This window comes from Erpetoichthys calabaricus, chromosome 7, assembly GCF_900747795.2.
Source record: "Erpetoichthys calabaricus chromosome 7, fErpCal1.3, whole genome shotgun sequence".
NCBI classification, from domain to species: Eukaryota; Metazoa; Chordata; class Cladistia; order Polypteriformes; family Polypteridae; genus Erpetoichthys; species Erpetoichthys calabaricus.
In genome coordinates, this window is record NC_041400.2 from 3,137,187 (window position 1) to 3,158,376 (window position 21,190).

The following is a 21,190-nucleotide window of genomic DNA, read 5'->3' on the forward strand; positions in this document are numbered from 1 at the left end:
CCAGGACACCCTAGGCCTCAGTTCGATGATCGACTTTGTGGTCGTGTCGTCGGACTTGCGGCCACATGTCTTGGACACTCGGGTGAAGAGAGGGGCGGAGCTGTCAACTGATCACCACCTGGTGGTGAGTTGGCTTCGATGGTGGGGGAGGATGCCGGTCAGGCGTGGTAGGCCCAAACGTGTTGTGAGGGTCTGCTGGGAACGTCTGGCAGAGCCCCCTGTCAGAAGTAGCTTCAACTCCCACCTCCGTCAGAACTTCGACCACATCCCGAGGGAGGTGGGGGACATTGGGTCCGAATGGGCCATGTTCCGTGCCTCTATTGTTGAGGCAGCTGACCGGAGCTGTGGCCGTAAGGTGGCAACCCGTTGGTGGACACCGGCATTGAAGGATGCCGTCAAGCTGAAGAGGGAGACCTACCGGTCCTTTTTGTCCTGTGGGACCCTGGAGGCAGCTGATAGGTACCGGCAGGCCAAGCAGAATGCGGCTTTGGTGGTTGCTGAGGCAAAAACTTGGGCGTGGGAAGAGTTTGGGGAGGCCATGGAGAACGACTTTCGGACGGCATCGAGGAGATTCTGGTCCACCATCCGGCGTCTCAGGAAGGGGAAGCAGTGCAGTGTCAACACTGTATATGGTGGGGATGGTGCGCTGCTGACCTCAACTCGGGACATTGTGGGTCGGTGGGGGGAGTACTTCGAAGACCTCCTCAATCCCATTAACATGCCTTCCAATGAGGAAGCAGAGCCTGGGGACTCAGAGGTGGGCTCCCCCATCTCTGGGACTGAGGTCACCGAGGTGGTCAAAAAACTCCTTGGTGGCAGGGCCCTGGGGGTGGATGAGATACGCCCGGAGTTCCTCAAGGCACTGGATGTTGTAGGGCTGTCTTGGTTGACACGTCTCTGCAACATCGCATGGACATCAGGGACAGTACCTCTGGATTGGCAGACCGGGGTGGTGGTCCCCCTCTTTAAGAAGGGGGATCGGAGGGTGTGTTCCAACTACAGAGGGATCACACTCCTCAGCCTCCCTGGAAAAGTCTATTCAGGGGTCCTGGAGAGGAGGGTCCGTCGGATAGTCGAGCCTCGGATTCAGGAGGAACAGTGTGGTTTTTGTCCTGGTCGCGGAACAGTGGACCAGCTCTATACCCTTAGCAGGGTCCTGGAGGGTGCATGGGAGTTTGCCCAACCAGTCTACATGTGTTTTGTGGACTTGGAAAAGGCATTCGACCGTGTCCCTCGGGGAATCCTGTGGGGGGTACTCCGAGAGTATGGGGTACCGGCCCCCTTGATAAGGGCTGTTCGGTCCCTGTACGATCGTTGCCAGAGCCTGGTCCGCATTGCCGGCAGTAAGTCGAACCCGTTTCCAGTGAGAGTTGGACTCCGCCAGGGCTGCCCTTTGTCACCGATTCTGTTCATAACTTTTATGGACAGAATTTCTAGGCGCAGCCAGGGCGTTGAGAGGGTCCGGTTTGGTGGGCTCAGGATTGGGTCACTGCTTTTTGCAGATGATGTTGTCCTGTTTGCTTCATCAGGCCGTGATCTTCAGCTCTCTCTGGATCGGTTCGCAGCCAAGTGTGAAGCGGCTGGGATGAGAATCAGCACCTCCAAATCCGAGACCATGGTCCTCAGCCGGAAAAGGGTGGAGTGCCCTCTCAGGGTTGGTAGCGAGATCCTGCCCCAAGTGGAGGAGTTCAAGTATCTCGGGGTCTTGTTCACGAGTGAGGGAATAATGGAGCGTGAGATCGACAGGCGGATCGGTGCGGCATCCGCAGTAATGCGGGCGCTGCATCGGTCTGTCGTGGTAAAAAAGGAGCTGAGCCGCAAGGCGAAGCTCTCAATTTACCAGTCGATCTATGTTCCTACCCTCACCTATGGTCATGAGCTATGGGTAGTGACCGAAAGAACGAGATCGCGAATACAAGCGGCTGAAATGAGTTTTCTCCGCAGGGTGTCTGGGCTCTCCCTTAAAGATAGGGTGAGAAGCTCAGTCATCCGGGAGGGGCTCAGAGTAGAGCCGCTGCTCCTCCGCATCGAAAGGAGTCAGATGAGGTGGCTCGGGCATCTGATCAGGATGCCTCCTGGACGCCTCCCTGGTGAGGTGTTCCGGGCACGTCCAACCGGGATGAGGCCCCGGGGAAGACCCAAGACACGTTGGAGGGACTATGTCTCTCGGCTGGCCTGGGAACGCCTTGGGATTCTCCCGGAAGAGCTAGAAGAAGTGGCCGGGGAGAGGGAAGTCTGGGCATCTCTGCTCAAGCTGCTGCCCCCGCGACCTGACCTCGGATAAGCGGGAGACAATGGATGGATGGATGGATGGTTTTCAAGAGACAATGAGGATTGCATTTTTCAACATTGTCTGACTCGTTCATAATGAGTTGGCTGTCCATGGACAGACATGCTGTTAATCAATGACATTACATTCACCTGCTGAGGCATCTATGGAAAAGCCAGTCAGTCATTTTTGAACCCGCTATATCCTAACACAGGGTCACAGGGGTCCACTGGAGCCAATCCCAGCCAGCACAGGGCAAAAGGCAAGAACAAACCCCGGGCAGGACACACACACACACAAAGCACAATTTAGGATCAGGAAAAAATGTCCAGAGAAGTGACACGCGCAAACTTTTGGAACCATGACAGCACACCTGCACCTACCATGCGGTTGGTTGAAGAGTTTTTGACCCAAGACAATTGGATTGTTGCTTTATAAAACACACATCCCCTCGCCTCCCTCAAGTATTTGCCAGATCTCACTTACTATCATTTTCTTTTGTTCCCAGTATTAACATTGAGACTGAAGGAAAGAAAATTTGCTACCATGGAAGAAATTCAGGAAAAAAGACAGTAGGCCCTAAGTGTGGTAAGAAAAGATCAGTACAGGAATGGGAGAAGTGCTTAGCATCTCAAGGAGAGGATTTTGAAGGTGACTAAAAGGGAACTGCTTGAGTTTCACAAAAAAAATAGAGAATCCCCCCCCCATACCCCCCCGCGTGTATACTGTGTAACCTTTGAATTATGAAGGTTTCATAATTCATGATTTCAGTTTTTTTGTTTACTTTGCCTCCCTTCAGTTTTTGATTTCCCTCTTCATTCTTGGCCATATACTATAGCAGAGTCTTTTTGGTTATTTATTAAGTTTCTTTGACACGTTTCCTTTTTCTTTTCAAGGACCTTCCTAATAGAGCTATTTGTTCATTTCTGTTTTAATGCTATTGCTCCAAAATCCAGCAGTAGCTGCTTTTTTATGTGAACACCTGATTACCAGAAGTTAGCGGGATGTCCTGTGTCTCTGCTATTCCAGAATTTCTTGACTTCGGCCATTTCTAATAAATGGAGTCATATATACTGTAGTGTATCAACTTGATATCACAAACTTAAGTGAAAAATGGGGAGCCACATTAGGCAAAGAGTTCATTTAAAAAGTCATTTTCTAAACTGATTTGTCCCGATCAAGTTCGCAGGGGGTGCTGGAGCCTATCCCAGCCAGCATAAGGCAGGAACAAACCCCAGACAGGGCAAACACGCACACACACACAAACATGACCACACACTAGTGCCAATTTTAGCATTGCTAATCCACCTAACCTGCTTGTCCTTGGACTGTGGGAGGAAACCAGAGCATCCAGTAGAAACCCACACAGGGAGGAGCTGGCATGCAAACACTGGTCTCTGTACTGTGAGGCAGCAGCACTACACTGCCCACCATGCTGCCCTAATTAAAAAGTATGGCTGGAAAAAAAGAAAGAAATAAGGAGTTTAATCGGTGGTCCTACTGGAGTGTGTTTGCCACACCTTGAGGTCGCCATGGGACTGGGTGGAGATTCTCCCATTACAAACTAAATTCATTATTTTTAGAAACTAAAACTCTTATTCCCACTTTGACCCTTTATTGTTTATCATTTAACATGAATAATATGCCTTTGGTCTTAATTGGATCGAACTAATAAGCTCCTCTTATAAAACTGAAGCCTTTTGTTACTTTGTGAAGTGCAATGAGATCCCCTCTGCCATTGGTCTGTTTGTGAATGCAGAGTTGATGATTTAAATGAAATGTGGACTTTATCTGTGTTTTGCTTTAAGCAACTACAAATGGAAGCATCTCTCCGGCCAGGATCTCCTTTGGATGTTATGTCAGTGAAAAGGCAGCTAAAGCAGTACGGCTCGCTAATTTAACGCAGCCTACCTCCGCCCCTTCTCTCACTCTCTCTTTCTTTTTCGTTACAGAATGGCAATACTGCTCTTGCAATCGCCAAGCGCCTGGGTTACATCTCAGTGGTCGATACTCTCAAGGTTGTAACTGAGGAGGTCACCACTACCACAACGGTAAGTACCACACCTGCCTTGCTCTTCTTTGGGTGGGTCCTCTTTTATAACATCGTTTGAAAAAGTGTGTCTGTGGGTCCACAATGGGTAGAAAGCAGAAAAGGCACTGTAGTGCTCAAAGGTGTTCATGTGTGCATGCTTCGTAAAATGGGACTTGCAGGAGAATAAGATAAAGGTTCATTCTAGAGGACAAAGGAGCACATTTCCAAACTGACCCACCCTTCCACTTACCATGTTAGATGCTGTCACAGCTTAAGCAATTTCTGAAGACTGAGCCGGAGATAACAAAAACTGAGCCTGTGGTCTTACGGTCCTTACTGTGCCGCAGTGAACACACTTCTCCGCATGGAAATCTGAGACGGTGGTTAAAATACGTGAAAACTGCTATGAGCAAAGAGCTGAAAAAAATAAAAGGAGCCATGCATTTGAAATGCTCCTCTGTTCTGACTCGATGAGTGTTTATAAATAGATTGGGGCATGAATTAGTAATAATGTGAGTGAATGTGATGTACTCCTAGCACGAGTTAACAAGTCCCTAAAGCTGCCATATGAAATATTAGCTGCTGCACGTTTCTCCTTCTGTACAATTTCAGAGTATGTAGTGAAGAAGTAGCACCATATTAGTTTTTTATTTTAGTTAAACTTACTGCATCTGTGCAGAGTGTAGTAGTTTGAAGAAGGTGCTGTAATTTAGGAGTCTGCACTGAGGTGAGATCATTCAGCTGCATGGGAGGTCTTTATCTAAATCAGTGGTCTCAAGCTCCAGTCCTGGAGGGCCGCAGTGGCTGCAGGTTTTCATTCTCGCCCTTTTCTTAATTAGTGACCTGTCTTTGCTGCTAATTAACTTCTTTCCCCCAACACATAAACATAGTGATCCTTAAAAGACAAGGTCTCGAGTGGTGCCAATTGCCAGTCACTCCACAATATTCTGCACAAGATTCTCTACTGAGGGGATTGCTGTCAGCAGCACTGACCAACATGCAAGTGCCGTTGTGACACACATAAAAGCGTAACTCTTTTGGTTTAACACCATTTACTAACCAAACAATATCTTGCTTTTTAACACAGTTGTTTTGATAAGCCCGGTGAATATGAAAGTAGCAATCAAACGTACACTTGGTACTCTTCTATTATTTCAATCACTCGAGATAAAACATAAAATGTAGAATATAAAAAAGCAGTTCATTTTGACTAGTCTAAAACCTCCAAAATGCTAACTTCCATTATTTTTTTTTTAGAGGTGAAGGAAATGTCTGTGGTGGACTGAGGGCTAATAATAACCAAAAGAGAGAGGGGAACCACCAACAAACACCCTTGCCTAAAAATAAAGAAGAAATTATATATTTTAATTTAATTTATTAAATTAAATGAAGAGGTCCACAGTTCAAAAATGTCCTAAGTTTTCAAAAAAAGTCAAACAATGAATCCCAAAGAACTCATTATGAAAAGAGAAACTATAGCAACAAGTCTCCTAAAATACAAAGTTGTTATATCGTAGGAAAAAGACAAAAAAACAAAAAAATCCAAACTAATTTGGAACACAAAACTAGAAAAAAAGAGGGACCACCAGGGTAGCCAAACGAAAAAGATCATGGAAGAGCTAATGCCTTGGGGCCTGGTAAGCTCTTAAATTGACCTCTAGGAACAGCCCAGTTAGGGGAACACCTGCAGTGCTGGGAGGCCCCACCTCCCTGGGCTCAACATGAAAAGGAGAAAAACAAAGTAAGAATTTACAAAATAACTGAGAATAGTTTAAGGTCTATGTACTGTATGTTCATTGTTGTCGCATGTGCAGAGTACAATGAAATTCTTCCTTGCAAGTACTTAAAAATGTTAATTACCAAATACAGTTTCTTTAACAAAATGAACAAAATCAAACAAAACAGCTTTCACTTCAGCTCTGACTAGCCTCCCTGCTCCTGCACAGTGTGATGCTGCCATGACCATGCTTCACCAGTGGAATAGCATTATTCAGGTGATGAGTGGTGCCTGGTCTCCACCAGATGTGATGCTTATTATTGATGTTAAATCGTTCCGTCTCGGTTTCATCGGACCAGAGAATCGTGTTTCTCAGAGTCCTTTATGTGCCTTTTTCATGTGTTGTCTGGCCAGTCTGCCATAAAGCCCAGATTAGTGGAGTGTTGCAGTGGTGATGGTCTTTCTGGAGGTTTCTCTCATCGCCACACCGGTTTGGGTTCTTCTCCCCCTTTTTTTTTTTAAACTAAGGCCCTCCTCCACAAATTGCTCAATTTAGTTGGCCGCAAGCTAAAGGAAAAGTTATGGTTGTTCCAAAGTTATTCCATTGAAGAGTTATGGAGGCCATTGTACTCTTGGGGACCTTCAGTGCTGCATACATGTTTTTTTGGGCTTCCCAAGATCTCTGCCTTGGCACAATCCGCATTCTAAGCTCCTCAGACAATTCCTTCAACTTTATGACTTGGTTTTTGCTCAGCTGCAGGCCTTTCTATAGACCGGTGTGTGCCTTTCCTAATCAAGGGCAATCAGTTGAACTGACCACAAGTTGTCTCCAAACAAGGTGGAGAACCATCTCAGTGGTGATCAATATAATGGCATACACCTGAGTCAAATTCCAAATGTCATAGCAAAGGGTTTGAATTCTTGTGTCAATGAGATGTTTCAGTTTTTAGTCTATTATTAAAAAAGAAAAAAAAATTGGAAGGAGATGAGATGCGACTTTCTCAGAGAGTCTTTGTGCCAAGAGATTTAACCACGCCCGGGGCCGGAAATAAAAGACAAAAGAGTAGATGACAAAGTAGAACGTTGTAAAGAATTCAAAAACGTTGATGCGGTACACATACAGAGCAGGTCAGAGATAATGGAAGTACGAAAATTCAATAGTCTCAAAAAAATTATAGTAAAGATCACATTAGCACTAACAAACGGAAATTATTACTTGGTGAAATAACGGAACAGCAAAAAGAGATTGAATATGTGGACAGGTGATTTGACAGAAGTATGTAGATATTGTTCGTCTTCAAAGTTAAAGTCTGAGACTTGTAGATCGTCTATTTCATGTTGCCATCAGGAAAAAGTGGTGTTTCTTCCCAATGAGGAGGCGTATCCGTGAGAATTAAAAGATTTGTTGTTTGATGAAAGTGAAATCCCGCAAGAGAAAATTTCAAGCCCCGCAAGATAAGACTTTATGCAAAGAGATTTGGAAAAGTCCTGCTCGCATCTAAAACATTTACAGCCACGCACACAGATCAGTCATTTCTCATTTGTGTGAATGCTATTGTCAGACACAGTTCGTGTAGAGAAAAAGAAACGATATTCATTCGCGGGCAGTTGTACGTTGTGTTGTCACGATGTAATTCCAAGCACGGAATCAAAATTTAATGCGATATTGACGAAAAGGTAAAAGTGAAAAGAGATCGAATATATGGACATTGTTGATATGATAGAAGTAAGTTGATATTTTTTGGCTTTAAACTTTAAGTCGGAGACTTGTTGATCGTCTAATTTGTGTTGACATCAGGGAAGGGCAGGGGATGGCGAGCGAAGCGAGCGGGGGGGGGGGGGGAAGCCCCCTAGTTTTAATATTTTTAATAATTCCTAAGAATCTTGTTTTCACTTTGTCATTTTGGAGTATTGAGCGTTTTTTTGTTGGAAAAAATGAATTTGAATGATTTTGACGTAAGGCTGCAGCATAACACGATATGTAAAAAGTGAAGGGGTCTTAATACTTTCTGAAGGCACTGTAATTAAAATGTTGAAATGTGAACAAGATGGTCCCGTCAAACAGGAATCACTCTGTTAAATTTTTAACATCTGAAAATGTTAAGAAGCTACTCTTCTAGGCCCCAATGTAGCGGGTGAGTGGTACTAATTTTCACTCGAAATACAGGAGGACATCAGGTCTTAAAAATGGCCAGCAGATTTGATATACAGTTGTGCTTGAAAGTTTGTGAACCCTTTAGAATTTTCTATATTTCTGCATAAATATGACCTAAAACATCATCAGATTTTCACTCAAGTCCTAAAAGTAGATAAAGAGAAACCAGTTAAACAAATGAGACAAAAATATTATACTTGGTCATTTATTTATTGAGGAAAATGATTGAATATTACATATTTGTGAGTGGCAAACGTATGTGAAGCTCTAGGATTAGCAGTTAGTTTGAAGGTGAAATTCGAGTCCGGTGTTTTCAATCAATGGGATGACAATCAGGTGTGAGTGTGCACCCTGTGTTATTTAAAGAAGAGAGATCTATCAAAGTCTGCTCTTCACAACACACGTTTGTGGAAGTGTATCATGGCACAAACAAAGGAGATTTCTGAGGACCTCAGATAAAGAGTTGTTGATGCTCATCAGGCTGGAAAAGGTTAGAAAACCATCTCTAAAGAGTTTGGACTCCACCAATCCACAGTCAGACAGATTGTGTACAAATGGAGGAAATTCAAGACCATTGTTACCCTCCCCAGGAGTGGTCTACCAACAAAGATCACTCCAAGAGCAAGGCGTGTAATAGTCGGTGAGGTCACAAAGGACCCCAGGGTGAATTCTAAACAACTGAAGGCCTCTCTCACATTGGCTAATGTTCATGTTCATGAGTCCACCATCAGGAGAACACTGAACAGCAATGGTGTGCATGGCAGGGTTGCAAGGAGAAAGCCACTGCTCTCCAAAAAAACATTGCTGCTCGTCTGCAGTTTGCTAAAGATCACGTGGACAAACCAGAAGGCTATTGGAAGAATGTTTTGTGGTCGGATGAGACCAAACTAGAACTTTTTGGTTTAAATGAAAAGCGTTATGTTTGGAGAAAGGAAAACACTGCAGTCCAGTATAAGAACCTTATCCCATCTGTGAGACATGGTGGTGGTAGTCTCACGGTTTGGGCCTGTTTTGCTGCATCTGGGCCAGGACGGCTTGCCTTCATTGATGGAACAATGAATTCTGAATTATATCAGAGAATTCTAAAGGAAAATGTCAGGACATCTGTCCATGAACTGAATCTCAAGAGAAAGTGGGTCATGCAGCAAGACAACAACCCTAAGCACACAAGTCGTTCTACCAAAGAATGGTTAAAGAAGAATAAAGTTAATGTTTTGCAATGGCCAAGTCAAAGTCCTGACCTTAATCCAATCGAAATGTTGTGGAAGGACCTGAAGCGAGCAGCTAATGTGAGGAAAACCACCAACATCCCAGAGTTGAAGCTGTTCTGTACGGAGGAATGGGTGAAAATTCCTCCAAGCTGGTGTGCAGGACTGATCAACAGTTATCGGAAACGTTTAGTTGCAGTTATTACTGCAAAGGGGGGTCACAACAGATACTGAAAGCAAAGGTTCACATACTTTTGCCACTCACAAATATGTAATATTCGATCATTTTCCTTAATAAATAAATGACCAAGTATAATAATTTTGTCTCATTTGTTTAACTGGTTTCTCTTTATCTACTTTTAGGACTTGAGTGAAAATCTGATGATGTTTTAGGTCACATTTATGCAGGAATACAGAAAATTCTAAAGGGTTCACAAACTTTCAAGTACAACTGTAAGAGTTACACAAATAATGTTTGCAATTCATTCTGCTTCTGATCTGTCGTTTTCTTTTCTATTCTAGACAGTGACTGAGAAACATAAACTGAATGTTCCTGAGACTATGACTGAGGTGCTTGAGGTTTCTGATGAGGAAGGTAAGCTGTCTGCCAAATACCTGGGAAGGTCTCTGTGAACTTAAGCGCCAGCTCTGTTGTTGTTTTACCCTACTTTCTAACATTTTGCTTTTCCGTAATGTGAGTGTAAATAATGACTACACTGGTTTTCACAGATTATGTTTTTTGAAGTTTCTCAGTTTATGTCTCTTGAATTCTTGACCTACAGTAGTTTGGGCTGCCCACATTTTCAATTTGATGCCACAAATCTGACAATTTTATTAATTTAAATTACAGGCTTTGTTCTTCACCATAAGAAGCAAATATGTTAGATGTCATTTCTTTTTTAGCCAAGTTTTATAGCTACTGTGTTGCCTGAAAGCTCTTGGGCCCTGGTTTAGTTTCTGGCTGTGGTGCCCTCTGTGTAGTATGTGTGCCAGTTCTCTCTGTTTTCTATGGAAACTCCACTTTCCTTTCATATGCCAAAGACGTGGTGCCAGCTTACTTGGCAACTGCAGTAAGCATATAGGGAATGAGTTCACGTGTGTCTTGTGGAGGACTGGCACTCACTTTAGCCTGGTTCATACTTTGCAACTGTTGCCACTGGGTTAAAGTCTGGCCACTCATAACCTTGTAATGGATAGAACAGGATTAGTAAATATTTAGATAAAGTAATACTTACAAAACAATTGTAGAATCTCAACTAGCTTATTCAGTTCATGGTCACTAGGAGCCACAGACTGTAACAACAAGTAAGAGGTCAGGATCAGTGCCATAGGGCATCAGTTGTACATTATTTTTTACTTGCAGTAGTTTTGTTAAGATAATGCTGATTTGATTCCTCAAAGCGAATCAAAATTGTACTCCTCTTTCTGTTTTGTCTAATACAACATTCAAAAAGATGGCTAAGTAGTTTGTGATGCTGCCTCGCAGCTACAGAGCCCCAGTGTTAATTCCTGGTCCTGCCATTCTCTGAAGTGTTCATATATTACCTTAAGGTTATGTGCTTCTTTGTCCAATATTCCAGTTTCCCCTTGCATCCCAAAAATTTGTTGTATACTAATTGATAATCAATCAGTCATTGTCTCATGTGGCACCTGTCCCAAATAGAGCATCATCACAAAGGAAAAGAGTGCAATACAAGGTAAGGCCTGCTGTCTAGTGAGCTATGACTGTATCTCACTGTTGGAAAGCTGGCATTTATTATTCCATCAGATCAGTTTAATCTTTTTGATCCCCTGCACTGATTGATTAATATTTATTTTTGAAATTTACATTTTAATACCCTTGAAAGCTTTCCTGGCGGAATGCAGAGTAGTTGTGTGTGTGTTGTGTAGGCCTGTCCGTCAACTCATCAAATGTACGTTGTGTATTATACAGCCCTTAGGCAGTGTGAGGACGAGCACTTTACAGACGGAGAGTCAATCGACTTGGAAGGTACAACAGTTATGCAGTTGCTGTGATTAAGAATTTTCATTGATTAAAAAATCAAATCCTTTCTGTTTCCCTTTGACTAACCTAACGCATGGTTTTCTTTCTGTGCAGAGTGGAGGAATGCCCCTGTGTTCTTTAAATGAATGCTTAACCCGTTTTATACTGGAGATTTTTATTAAAGCAAAATCGCAGGTTAAAATCCAACATGCCTTAAATTTGTGCTTGAGGAGATTTGAAATTGACTGTTCAGCAACAGTGTAATACTTTTTCTTCTACCAAAAGAAGTGCACTTCAATGATATGAAAGTGGTTTCAAAATAGTTCAAAAGAGAGAACCTTAACATTTTATTCCTGTGCTGGTGGCAATACAATGTTCAGTTCCATTGCTCTTATTGAGTGCAGATCAAGCTCCTTTAAGCCTTGCATGCTTGTAAGAAATGTACATAGGGAGACAGTTTGATGGCATAGGTGGCATTTGCATGGTCATTTAGACATAAGAAATGGAGTGTAAGAAAATTGACAAATGAGAAGAGACCACTCAGTCCATCAGACTCATTTGTTTAGCTAATAGCTAAGCTGTCCCAATACAGTATGTTTTTTCATTATTTTTTTTTATAGCGCCTTACATTATTTTCTTTCTTTTATAGATCCTAATACAGCCATTACTATCATAAAGCACTTTAGTTCTTAGAGTAAACCATTATCGTCTATAGTACTAGAGGGCTTTGCCCCCTGTTCGCTTCGCTCGCCAACCCCTGCGAGATGCACCGTGGCAAGTCTCCTTGGTCTTGCGGGTCTTTACGATACGTGATAATCTCGAAAGACATTTTAGACTATCAGGACAGAGGACAGGATTTCTTTTTATCATAGAGAGATAGTTCCTTTTGTAGCAATTACTAGTAGGTTTAAAAAGCAGTTCTTCAGAATTGCAGTAAGGAGACCTATCAGTCAAACAGTATTTTCCATTATATAGTGCCTTTCTTGGTCAGCAGTGGTGGCAGAGTGGCTCCAAACAAATTTTAGTGTAAGATAATAGATTGTGTCTGAACTGATGCAAGTTTCTGTGTTTGCCATATTATTTATAAGAGTATGCCTACTCTTTGAGACCCCATTGATGTTTTTATTTTTTTGACCCCAGCACATATCCTTCTTTTCAACTGTAAAGCAGTGATTGATTGCACTATCATCAAGTAGTTTATGTCCTTTGACTCAAGAATTGATCTTTCCATTCATGTCAGGCTTTATGTAAAATAACATTAGGTTGCATTGGCGTTACTATAAAATATGAAAAGGAAAATGGTATGCAAAGGGACAACAAATACAACAATGAAAATAAATCAATGTATATACAATATAGATGGACAGAATGAAAGCAGAAATAAAACCACCCCTTTAAGAACTGTAAGGAGTTACTGTGAGTCTGCACTGTCATTATTTATGAGTATATGCTGACTTCCTGCAGCACAGGCCCCGGCTGATAGATTGGAGCACATAGATAGCAGATCATATGCATGCTTAATATCGCTGTACATCACAGTAGCTGCCCACTCCATCTCCCCAAACAGTGCTAACTCACCAGGCAGAACTCAATACCAAACCCGGCACCCGTGAACGGCAAAGCCACGTAGCACAGCTGTACGCACAGAAATAAAATGAAAGATGCATGAAAACTGCAAGTAAATAGGCAAAGGTGATAAACTCGCATATTTCATACTTCAGGCCCTTTGTAATGTTTAAGTAAAGTTTGTAAAGGGGCCTAACTTGCTTTGAAAGCTTTCATATTGTAATCTGTTCAGTTAGCCAATAAAAGGGGTCATTTTGCTTGACTTCCTATTGCATCCATGATGGCTAACACGGTACAACACCCTACTACTGTCGTCAGTTAGATAAATTATTGAACATCCCTTATATACTTCCTTGCCTGGCAAAAGCATTTCCAGGTCTGCTACTGTGAAAGATTTCTTGAAGTGATTTTGTATTAAAATGGAACACAATCACCACCCCGTATCATACCTCATATAGGAAAAACATGGCACTGATGCATCAGGTGTGCTCCACCTCTAGAAGGTTCTCATGTATTACTCACATCTGGATGGCTGAATAACTGAGCGTTCCATCACTTGATTGCCTAAAAAAGGGTCACAAAAGCCATTAATCCATATATGTGTGAAAGCCTTAATAATAATAAGGTGCTATATAAATAAAGTTATTATTATCATACATTTACATGCAACCCAAGGTGCTTTCTTTCCACAGATTAATCAACAAAAACAGACATCCATTTACTTGGATTATTAGCATTAATTAATACTATGATAATTTATAATAATTGTAAGTATACTAAATGAAAAATCAACCAGGTATTGTTAAGCAAAATTTAAAAAAAAATGTAAAAAACCCAGCTAAGATTCTCACCGCCTTTAACGGTGATTTATTTACAGTATTTTTTCAGTGGGGATCCCAGTAACCCACCCAGCCTTGGCCCGACTCTCACACACTCCCTCACAGAGACACAAAGCAAACAGTAATAATACAGAGATTGAAAACTGTATTAAACAATAATAAACAAAATATAACTATACAAACTAAAACGATCCCACCCCAGTTCCCTTCCCGGCGATTACACAATAAACAGAATTTCAACAATAACAATCTAACAAAAACTACACACAATGAAGTCCATAGAAAACGGCAACTGATGTAATGAAATGATGGAGACGGATGGTCCAGAGATCAGCTCGCTGTATGTGAATGAAAAGGGTCAGTCCTACCTGTATTTCCTGATGAAATGATGATATGTGAATGAGATCAGGAGGGCTCCTTTCTTTGCAGGTCAACAACGAATCCCAATACAGTCCTAATGCAGCAGGAGGACACCAGACAGTCCATACACCGAAACAGGAGATGGTCCAGGACAAAACAAAAATCCACAGGTATTGAATGGGAAGGCAAACAGACACGCAACTCTGACACAAAACAACACAAAACTCTTTCCTCTGTATAAGTGGGCTCCTTTTAAATCTTGAGCTGGCCTCCTTGTCCCCAGCAGCCCCTGCACCCTCAACAGATGACCAATCAGGGCCACTGCTGGGAGTTGAAGTTTTCATTCCCCAGTAGTGCTGCTACAAGGTGCAAAACAGACCATCAAACCAAAAAGTATTTTTAATTAAGATATTTATACGTTAAGGCAGACAATAGAACAACCAGATCTAATTGATATATATAAAAATAAATATATACAGTATACATCTACATTTTAACTAGCCATATGTACATGGTATCCCATTGAGTAGAAATCGTTTGATGTTATTAAAGTTAATGAAAAGATAAAGCAAATAAAACCGTCCATAGCGGTTACCATTGATTTCGAATGTAGATGAAGTTCTTGATTTCAGAATGTGATTGTTTGAGCAGCTGACATGGAGGAGAGGAAAACACAACGATAATGTGCTGTTGATGCAGGTATCTGCTAAACCAGTCACTGATTAAGAAAAGGGGTTAGAATGAAAAGTTAAAGCCACTGTGGCCCTCCAGGGCCAGAGTTGGGGACCCTATGCTAAACTAACACACAAATCATTCAAAAGCTCAGAATATACATAAAAATTGAATCATATCTATATGTCGCACTGATATATACAGTACAATAAAGCAAGCTGATAATGTTTTGCCTAACAAGTAGGGACAGTGACTAATTTTTGACAGACAATTATGTTTTTGAAAATGGCAGATTCACCATTTTCACAGGGAGATAGAAACATTTTAAAACCAATAACTAATCTACAGCATAATAAATAAAGCCAAATTAAATGTATGGATCTATGAAAACATATACTGCCTGGGAGATTGGGGCTATACTTTATAAAAAAGATGTCTCTGTGGTGTCACGATGCATACACCAGTGTGGCATGTCGTTGGAAACCACAGTTAGCATATTTTTGTTGTGAGAATTGAGCTGTCTTGAAACAGTGAACTGATTTGCAATAATAATAAGGGTGTGGTGAACACAGTGGGCAGGCTGGCATTGCCACGCTCAGTAAGACAGGGTTGACATTAGTTTCTGCCAGGTACTGTGCATGGATCCAGTTATCAGGAGAGATATTACCTGCTTGACTGCTGATGGTAAATTGTTAAAATAGGAGTGATTTTGGGAGATTCCATGAGTGAGCCTGTGATGGACCAGTGCCCCATTCATCTTGGCGCCATCCATGTTTCATGTGCTGCCAGGACTGGCGTTTTAGATTAGCTCTGTACCTCAAGAAACACATTCAGAAAACAAATTTATGCAAATGTGGTTAACAATGAAAGACATCCAATATTTTCCCAGCTATACAGCGAGTGCTTTTTGTAGGTCTTAGTAGCGCTAAGCACTTTACATTCCACATTTGTGTAAAACCAATCAAATTAAGAAGCAATCCTGTTTTGTAGTGTAGAGCATCTTCTGTAGCACTCACTCTTGCAAATAGTATTAAAGTACAATTTGAGGCCATATGGACAGCACAGTGGCATAGCAGTCAGCATTGCCACCTTGTAGTACCTGGTAGACAGTAAGTGCCCGCTGCACATTAAATTGCATTTCTTTGTTTAATTCAATAATTGTATAATCAATCAAACTGAAGTTATGTAGCACCTTATCATAACCAGAAATTCAACATTAAATATACAAGCTGAAGGCTGACCAGCTGGATGAACATTCACAAATTGAGGAGCATTATGTGACCATGAAGGTGAACTGCATTGCAAGAAGCAGAGAGAATTTTGCTGTCACACAATTGTGTGTCACTTGCTTGTTGTTCCTTGGCTTTTAAGACATGGTGATCATCTTAAATGTTTTTGTCCTGTCTCAGCGGCTGTTTTTTTGGATGTGTGTCAGTGTTATTTAATAACTGTGCTGTATCTTGGAATTGTGGTCTCCCTGTAATGAAAAGCTCAAGTAACAGAATGTATTGTCATAGCTACCTAGTGAGTGGTATCTTCATGGCCAAAAACGAGTCCTGTCAGAAACAGCATGCTGGAGCAGCTCAAGGGAAAGCTTCATTTTGCCTTAAATCTGACTGACTTGGGCTACAGGCTCATATCTACAGTGTTCCCCCAAGTATCCCATTTAAAAGTTCACTGTTCCTTCACTGGATTAAACAACTGATGGCGACACCACAGTAAGTGCATCAAAAGTCCTTCCTAGAATTGCTGATCAAAACACTCCTCCTAATTAGAGTGCTTTGTCGCCTTTCATGGTTGTCATCCATGGACTTGTCTCCCCTGTCCCATTGCTTTAATGAACTCAAGCTTAGGACTTTGGTGAGCCATTTCAGGACACGGAGTTTCTTTTTTTCTGCTGTACTTCTCTTAGGTTTTCATAATCTTTGGACTTAATGTCTGTCTTTATGGCCCAAATTCTCAGACAGACAACCTTCCTCAAGTGAAGTGTTTTTACATTAAGAGCAGCAAAAGATTCCAGTGTTCAAAGAAGTAAAGACTTTCTTAATCATAACTCTGTCACCAGCATCATGCTTAATGGGGCAAAGTTACTTTTCATTTTCTCCAAAATTTAAAAGATCAATATAGATTACACGTGGCATTTTTGACTCATCTGTCTTTAGGTCATTCTTTCTGAGAAACATCCAGCTAATCTTGACACTTGCGTCAGTAACTGTGTTTATCAGCAGCGCTTTCTGCTTATCCGTGGTATTCTGCCATCATTAACACCAAGCTTATTCAAGCTAGTAGAGGTTTTCCATGGGATTGCTTTGTTGTTACATCCTTCATCACTATAAACTGGTCTAAAAGAATTCAGTGTCTAAAGTACACAGTCATCAAAGGGTCTCTATAAGGTGTACACAGTAAGTATCATGTGGGGTTTGGTTTCATTCTCTGTTGATGTGCATTCTGTGTGACATTCGCATGTTCTCTCTGACTCGGACTTCCCAGAACAGCTCAAAAGGGCACTCTTCAGAGTGTGGCTGTGCCTGAGCATGAGGGTCACTCGTGGCTTACTGCTCTGCTGTGTACCTTTTTGTTTTTTGCCTTGCAGCTGATGTGCCCGAGTAGGCCGAGGCTCACTGGGATCCTGCAATGAGCTACGCAAGGAATGATTATGTAAAACTGGTGCTTCAGTTCACTGCAGAAATTAATGTGTATTAGTGATTAGTAATTAGTAAAGTTTGTGTGAATCTGTCACCGCACTCTGTACCTGCAGTCCATGAAGAGTGATGTGTAAACATGAACTGAATTGAAAAGACGACTGGCTCAGCTCACTTACTTTATATTGTATTGTCAATGCATGGTGAACAACAGAATTTGAGTTGTACTTTTTTACATTTTAAAGCACTGAGGGCTTTATGACATTTGTATCATTTTTTAATGATTGTTTCAAAGTCCGATCATGGAGGATGACAGTAGCTGCAGGTTTTCGTTTCAGTCGTTTTCTTAATTAGTACCCAGTTACTGCTGGTAATGCAACAGACTTCTTTTCCCTTAATTTTAATTAACTTGTTTTCACAACCCTTCGTTTCTTCCCCCCCCCCCCCATAACCAGCAGGCAATAATCCTTTTTAATAAAATCCCTATGTGCGTCCAGGTGTCCGTGTGTGTGTGTGTCTTCTGGTGAAGTGCGCATGCGCGGGGCACGGTGCGATGCGCAATATTACTGTCGGAGAAAGTTAGAGGCGTTTTACGGAAATACAAACCAGTATTACTGCGAGAGGAAATTAAAGGTACACAATACAGTGACGCATATTACAGCCACATACAAGCCAGTATTACTATCAGAGAAAATTAAAGGCATATTACCGACGCGCACGCCTGTATTACTGCCTGAGAAAATTAAAGATATATTAAGGACGTACAAGACGGTATTACTGTTACAGAAAATTAAAGACACACAATACACGGCGGCAGCCCACGAAGAACGGTCAGCACAGCAAGTAAACATCAACAAAAGAAAAGCTGAAAGAAAGAAAAATACGACCAACAAAAAGAATGAGGTCAAGGTCCCTTGCCATTTAATACAGACTGTTCCTACTAATGTTTATGCACTACTGTTCTAGCGCCCGTTATTGTAACGGGCTTAATGACTAGTAATAATAATAAAATGCAACGCAAGCCAGCTGAGGACCTGCTAACTTGATCCCATTTGCATCTATAGAGCCTCCAGAAAGTCTTCAGACTCCTACACTTTTTTCTCATGTTGTTCTATTGCGGCCTTGTGCTAAAATCATTCTAATAACTTTCTTTTTTTCCCCACATCAAGCAACACTAGATATCCCAGAATGACAAAGTGAAGATAGGTTGTAGGAATTTGTGCAATTTGTTACAAATAAAAAGTATCACATTCGTACAAGTGTTCAGACTCTTTGCTATGAAACTTGAAATTTGGCTCAGGTGCATCCCATTCTAGCGATTTATCACTGAGATGTTTCCACAGCTTGTTTGGAGTCCAATTCAATTGATTGGACTGATTAGGAGAGGCAGACGTCTGTTCATAGAGTCTTAAACAGAAGTAGCGTGACCCAGCCAAACTGAGGAATTGTAGGAGAGAAGAAAAATGATTGAGAAGTGACCAAGAACAGTCTGTCAGCTGCACATGATTAGGTTGAGAAGTTGGTATTAAGCCAAGTGACCAGCTTTTGGTGTTTTTTCACAGCAATTGCTTGTACTGCTGCACCAAGAGATGTGTGGATATGAGAAAGGAGCCAGGAATGGTGGGACTGGGACTGTTGTCACGACTGTAGCACTCCTCCATTGTTGCTGCTGGTGGTGGCTGATGATAGCAGCACTCCGCCCGTGTGTGTAGGCAGAAGAATCACGTGAATTCCAATGTGACCGCTCTCATTCATGTCGCATGGCCATGAATTGGATACGTATCTGAACTCACACCACGTATGGAAAGATCGTTTTTCTGTGTCCAAACAGCCCTGAAAATATCAGATTTGTGTCGCATTAAGGCAGAAAAACAGATTTGGGTAACTTCAGCCTGCCAATGTAAATGTAGCCTAATACACTGTGTGGAGACAAAATGGTCGCTGTCCTGAACTTGAGGTTGAGAACCCTGAGTTCACTGGTCCACTATTGACCCACTATGTCTCATTATTGTTTACCATCTCGTTAAGGAAAAAGAAACCAGTAAGGGTTCTTCATCTTAAAAGGCAAGTTAGTTAAAATTAAAGCAAGCAAGAATGTTCCACTAGGAACAGTAACTGGCAATGGCTTTAGAAAGTAGCAGAAAAACAACCTGCAGCCACTGCCACCCTCCAGGAGCACCTTGAAGAGTGTATAAATGTGCCAAGGGTTAGTCCGTCCTAGGACCTGTCTGTGTGAAATTCACCAAAGTCACACAAGCTCTAAAAGAACATTCAAATATTTAAATGCAAGAGACTATAGCTTGGCAGTGTGCTCTTGAAGCGTGGGGAGGACACAAGAGTCAGGCCATAGAATCCAGTGGTGAGAAAGAAGGAGGAGAAGGAGCTGCCATTTTGTGTTTGCCTTACTTGGCATCTCAAGTGTGTGTCTTACTCCTTTCTCAATAGCATAAACACCATCCGGCTGCTTGTTTTAATGTGTGTCCTTTGCCATTTCAGGAAGCCAGTATGGCGCTGAGCGCAGAACTCCAATGTCTATGTACAGTATGTTGGATTTGCTTTTTTGCTCTCTGCTTTTTGCCAGGATAGACATGCAGTAGCTGAAACAATACTGTAGTGCTTGGTGCCAGTATTGGTTTAAAACAACGATCTGCCAGAAGACCAAAGGCTTGATAATCCCGGACCCTCCTTGTGTTGCTTTGATTGAAGTCCCTCAGCCCAGCAGTGGCGTGTGTGCCTTCTCCTTGTAGGATGTTTTGGACTGAGCAGCTGTGTGTCATACAGTAGCTCGTGATGTGCTCGGCTTCATGTTGCTGCTTTCTCCAGTCTTCCCTTGTGTGCAGTGTTGCTTCCATTGCCTTCCTAGATTAGCCTGAAGTGACACTTTTGCCCTCTGGTTTGACATCTACTGTGCTTGAAGTGACGTATACCATTTTATTCAAGTATTTCAACTTTTGTAGTTAATGGTTAATGTCTTCTAGGGAGTGCCAAGTGACACAAAAAATGTCAATGAACTGGCCTCCAAGTTGGACTTGTTTCATGTCTTGCACCCAATGCTGCCAGGATAGGCTTCGGCTCCTGTGATCCTGAATTGGATTAAGTGAGCTTGAGAATGAGGATAATACGTTTTAGTGCAGGTGACAAAGGGGCTCACCGGAGGTCACACAGAGAGCCTATGGTGCCATCCATCTCCAGATCAATAGATCAATTAGAATGTGTAAAAAGAGTCAGTGGCTCAGTCGAATGTTTACTGTTTATGTGGCTCAGCATTTCCTCATTCTTCTCAAGTAATACTGTGATAAATAAATTATTCCCTATTACCATTTAAATAATTCACACATCAGTGCCAACGTTTTGCAGATTGATTAGCCCATGCAAGTGAGAATTTCAAGATGATAAGATAAGGATCATCTAAACCGACCTCTGAGAAGTGAAGAATTTGTAAATTTTTAATATATTCACCTCTTGAACAGGCTCTCATTTTCTTTGCTTAAGCTCATTAAAGAAATTTAAGTTTTAGAGTATTTCATCAAATATTGAAATCGTTAATTTAAAACACAGTGGCTTGCAAAAGTATTCAGTCCCCCTTGAAAGTCGTCATCATTTTCTTCATGATTAAGATTTGTCCCCATATTTGAATGTGAACTCTTACACTGTAACAATACATTTCCAAAGTCCAAATCAATCATTCTCGTAGATATTTAACTGACGAAGATGAACTCCAAAGTTGATGTTTGCCTAAGTATTCA

The 21,190-nt window shown here is 41.8% G+C and overlaps 1 protein-coding gene across 21 annotated transcripts in view; it reads left to right on the forward strand.

Moving 5' to 3' along the window:
* ank2b (ankyrin 2b, neuronal) overlaps nucleotides 1-21,190 on the forward strand; it is a 512,663-nt gene that overhangs the window by 372,368 nt on the left and 119,105 nt on the right. For 16 of the 21 annotated variants that reach the window (XM_051929736.1, XM_051929744.1, XM_051929746.1 and 13 more), the window contains 2 exons: nucleotides 4,222-4,320; nucleotides 9,904-9,976. In XM_051929736.1, the coding sequence (XP_051785696.1) occupies nucleotides 4,222-4,320; nucleotides 9,904-9,976 (172 nt within the window). Of the gene's footprint in view, nucleotides 1-4,221; nucleotides 4,321-9,903; nucleotides 9,977-11,314; nucleotides 11,372-21,190 lie in introns of all 21 variants that reach the window. The other 5 variants (XM_051929737.1, XM_051929741.1, XM_051929735.1 and 2 more) reach the window with 1 other exon arrangement.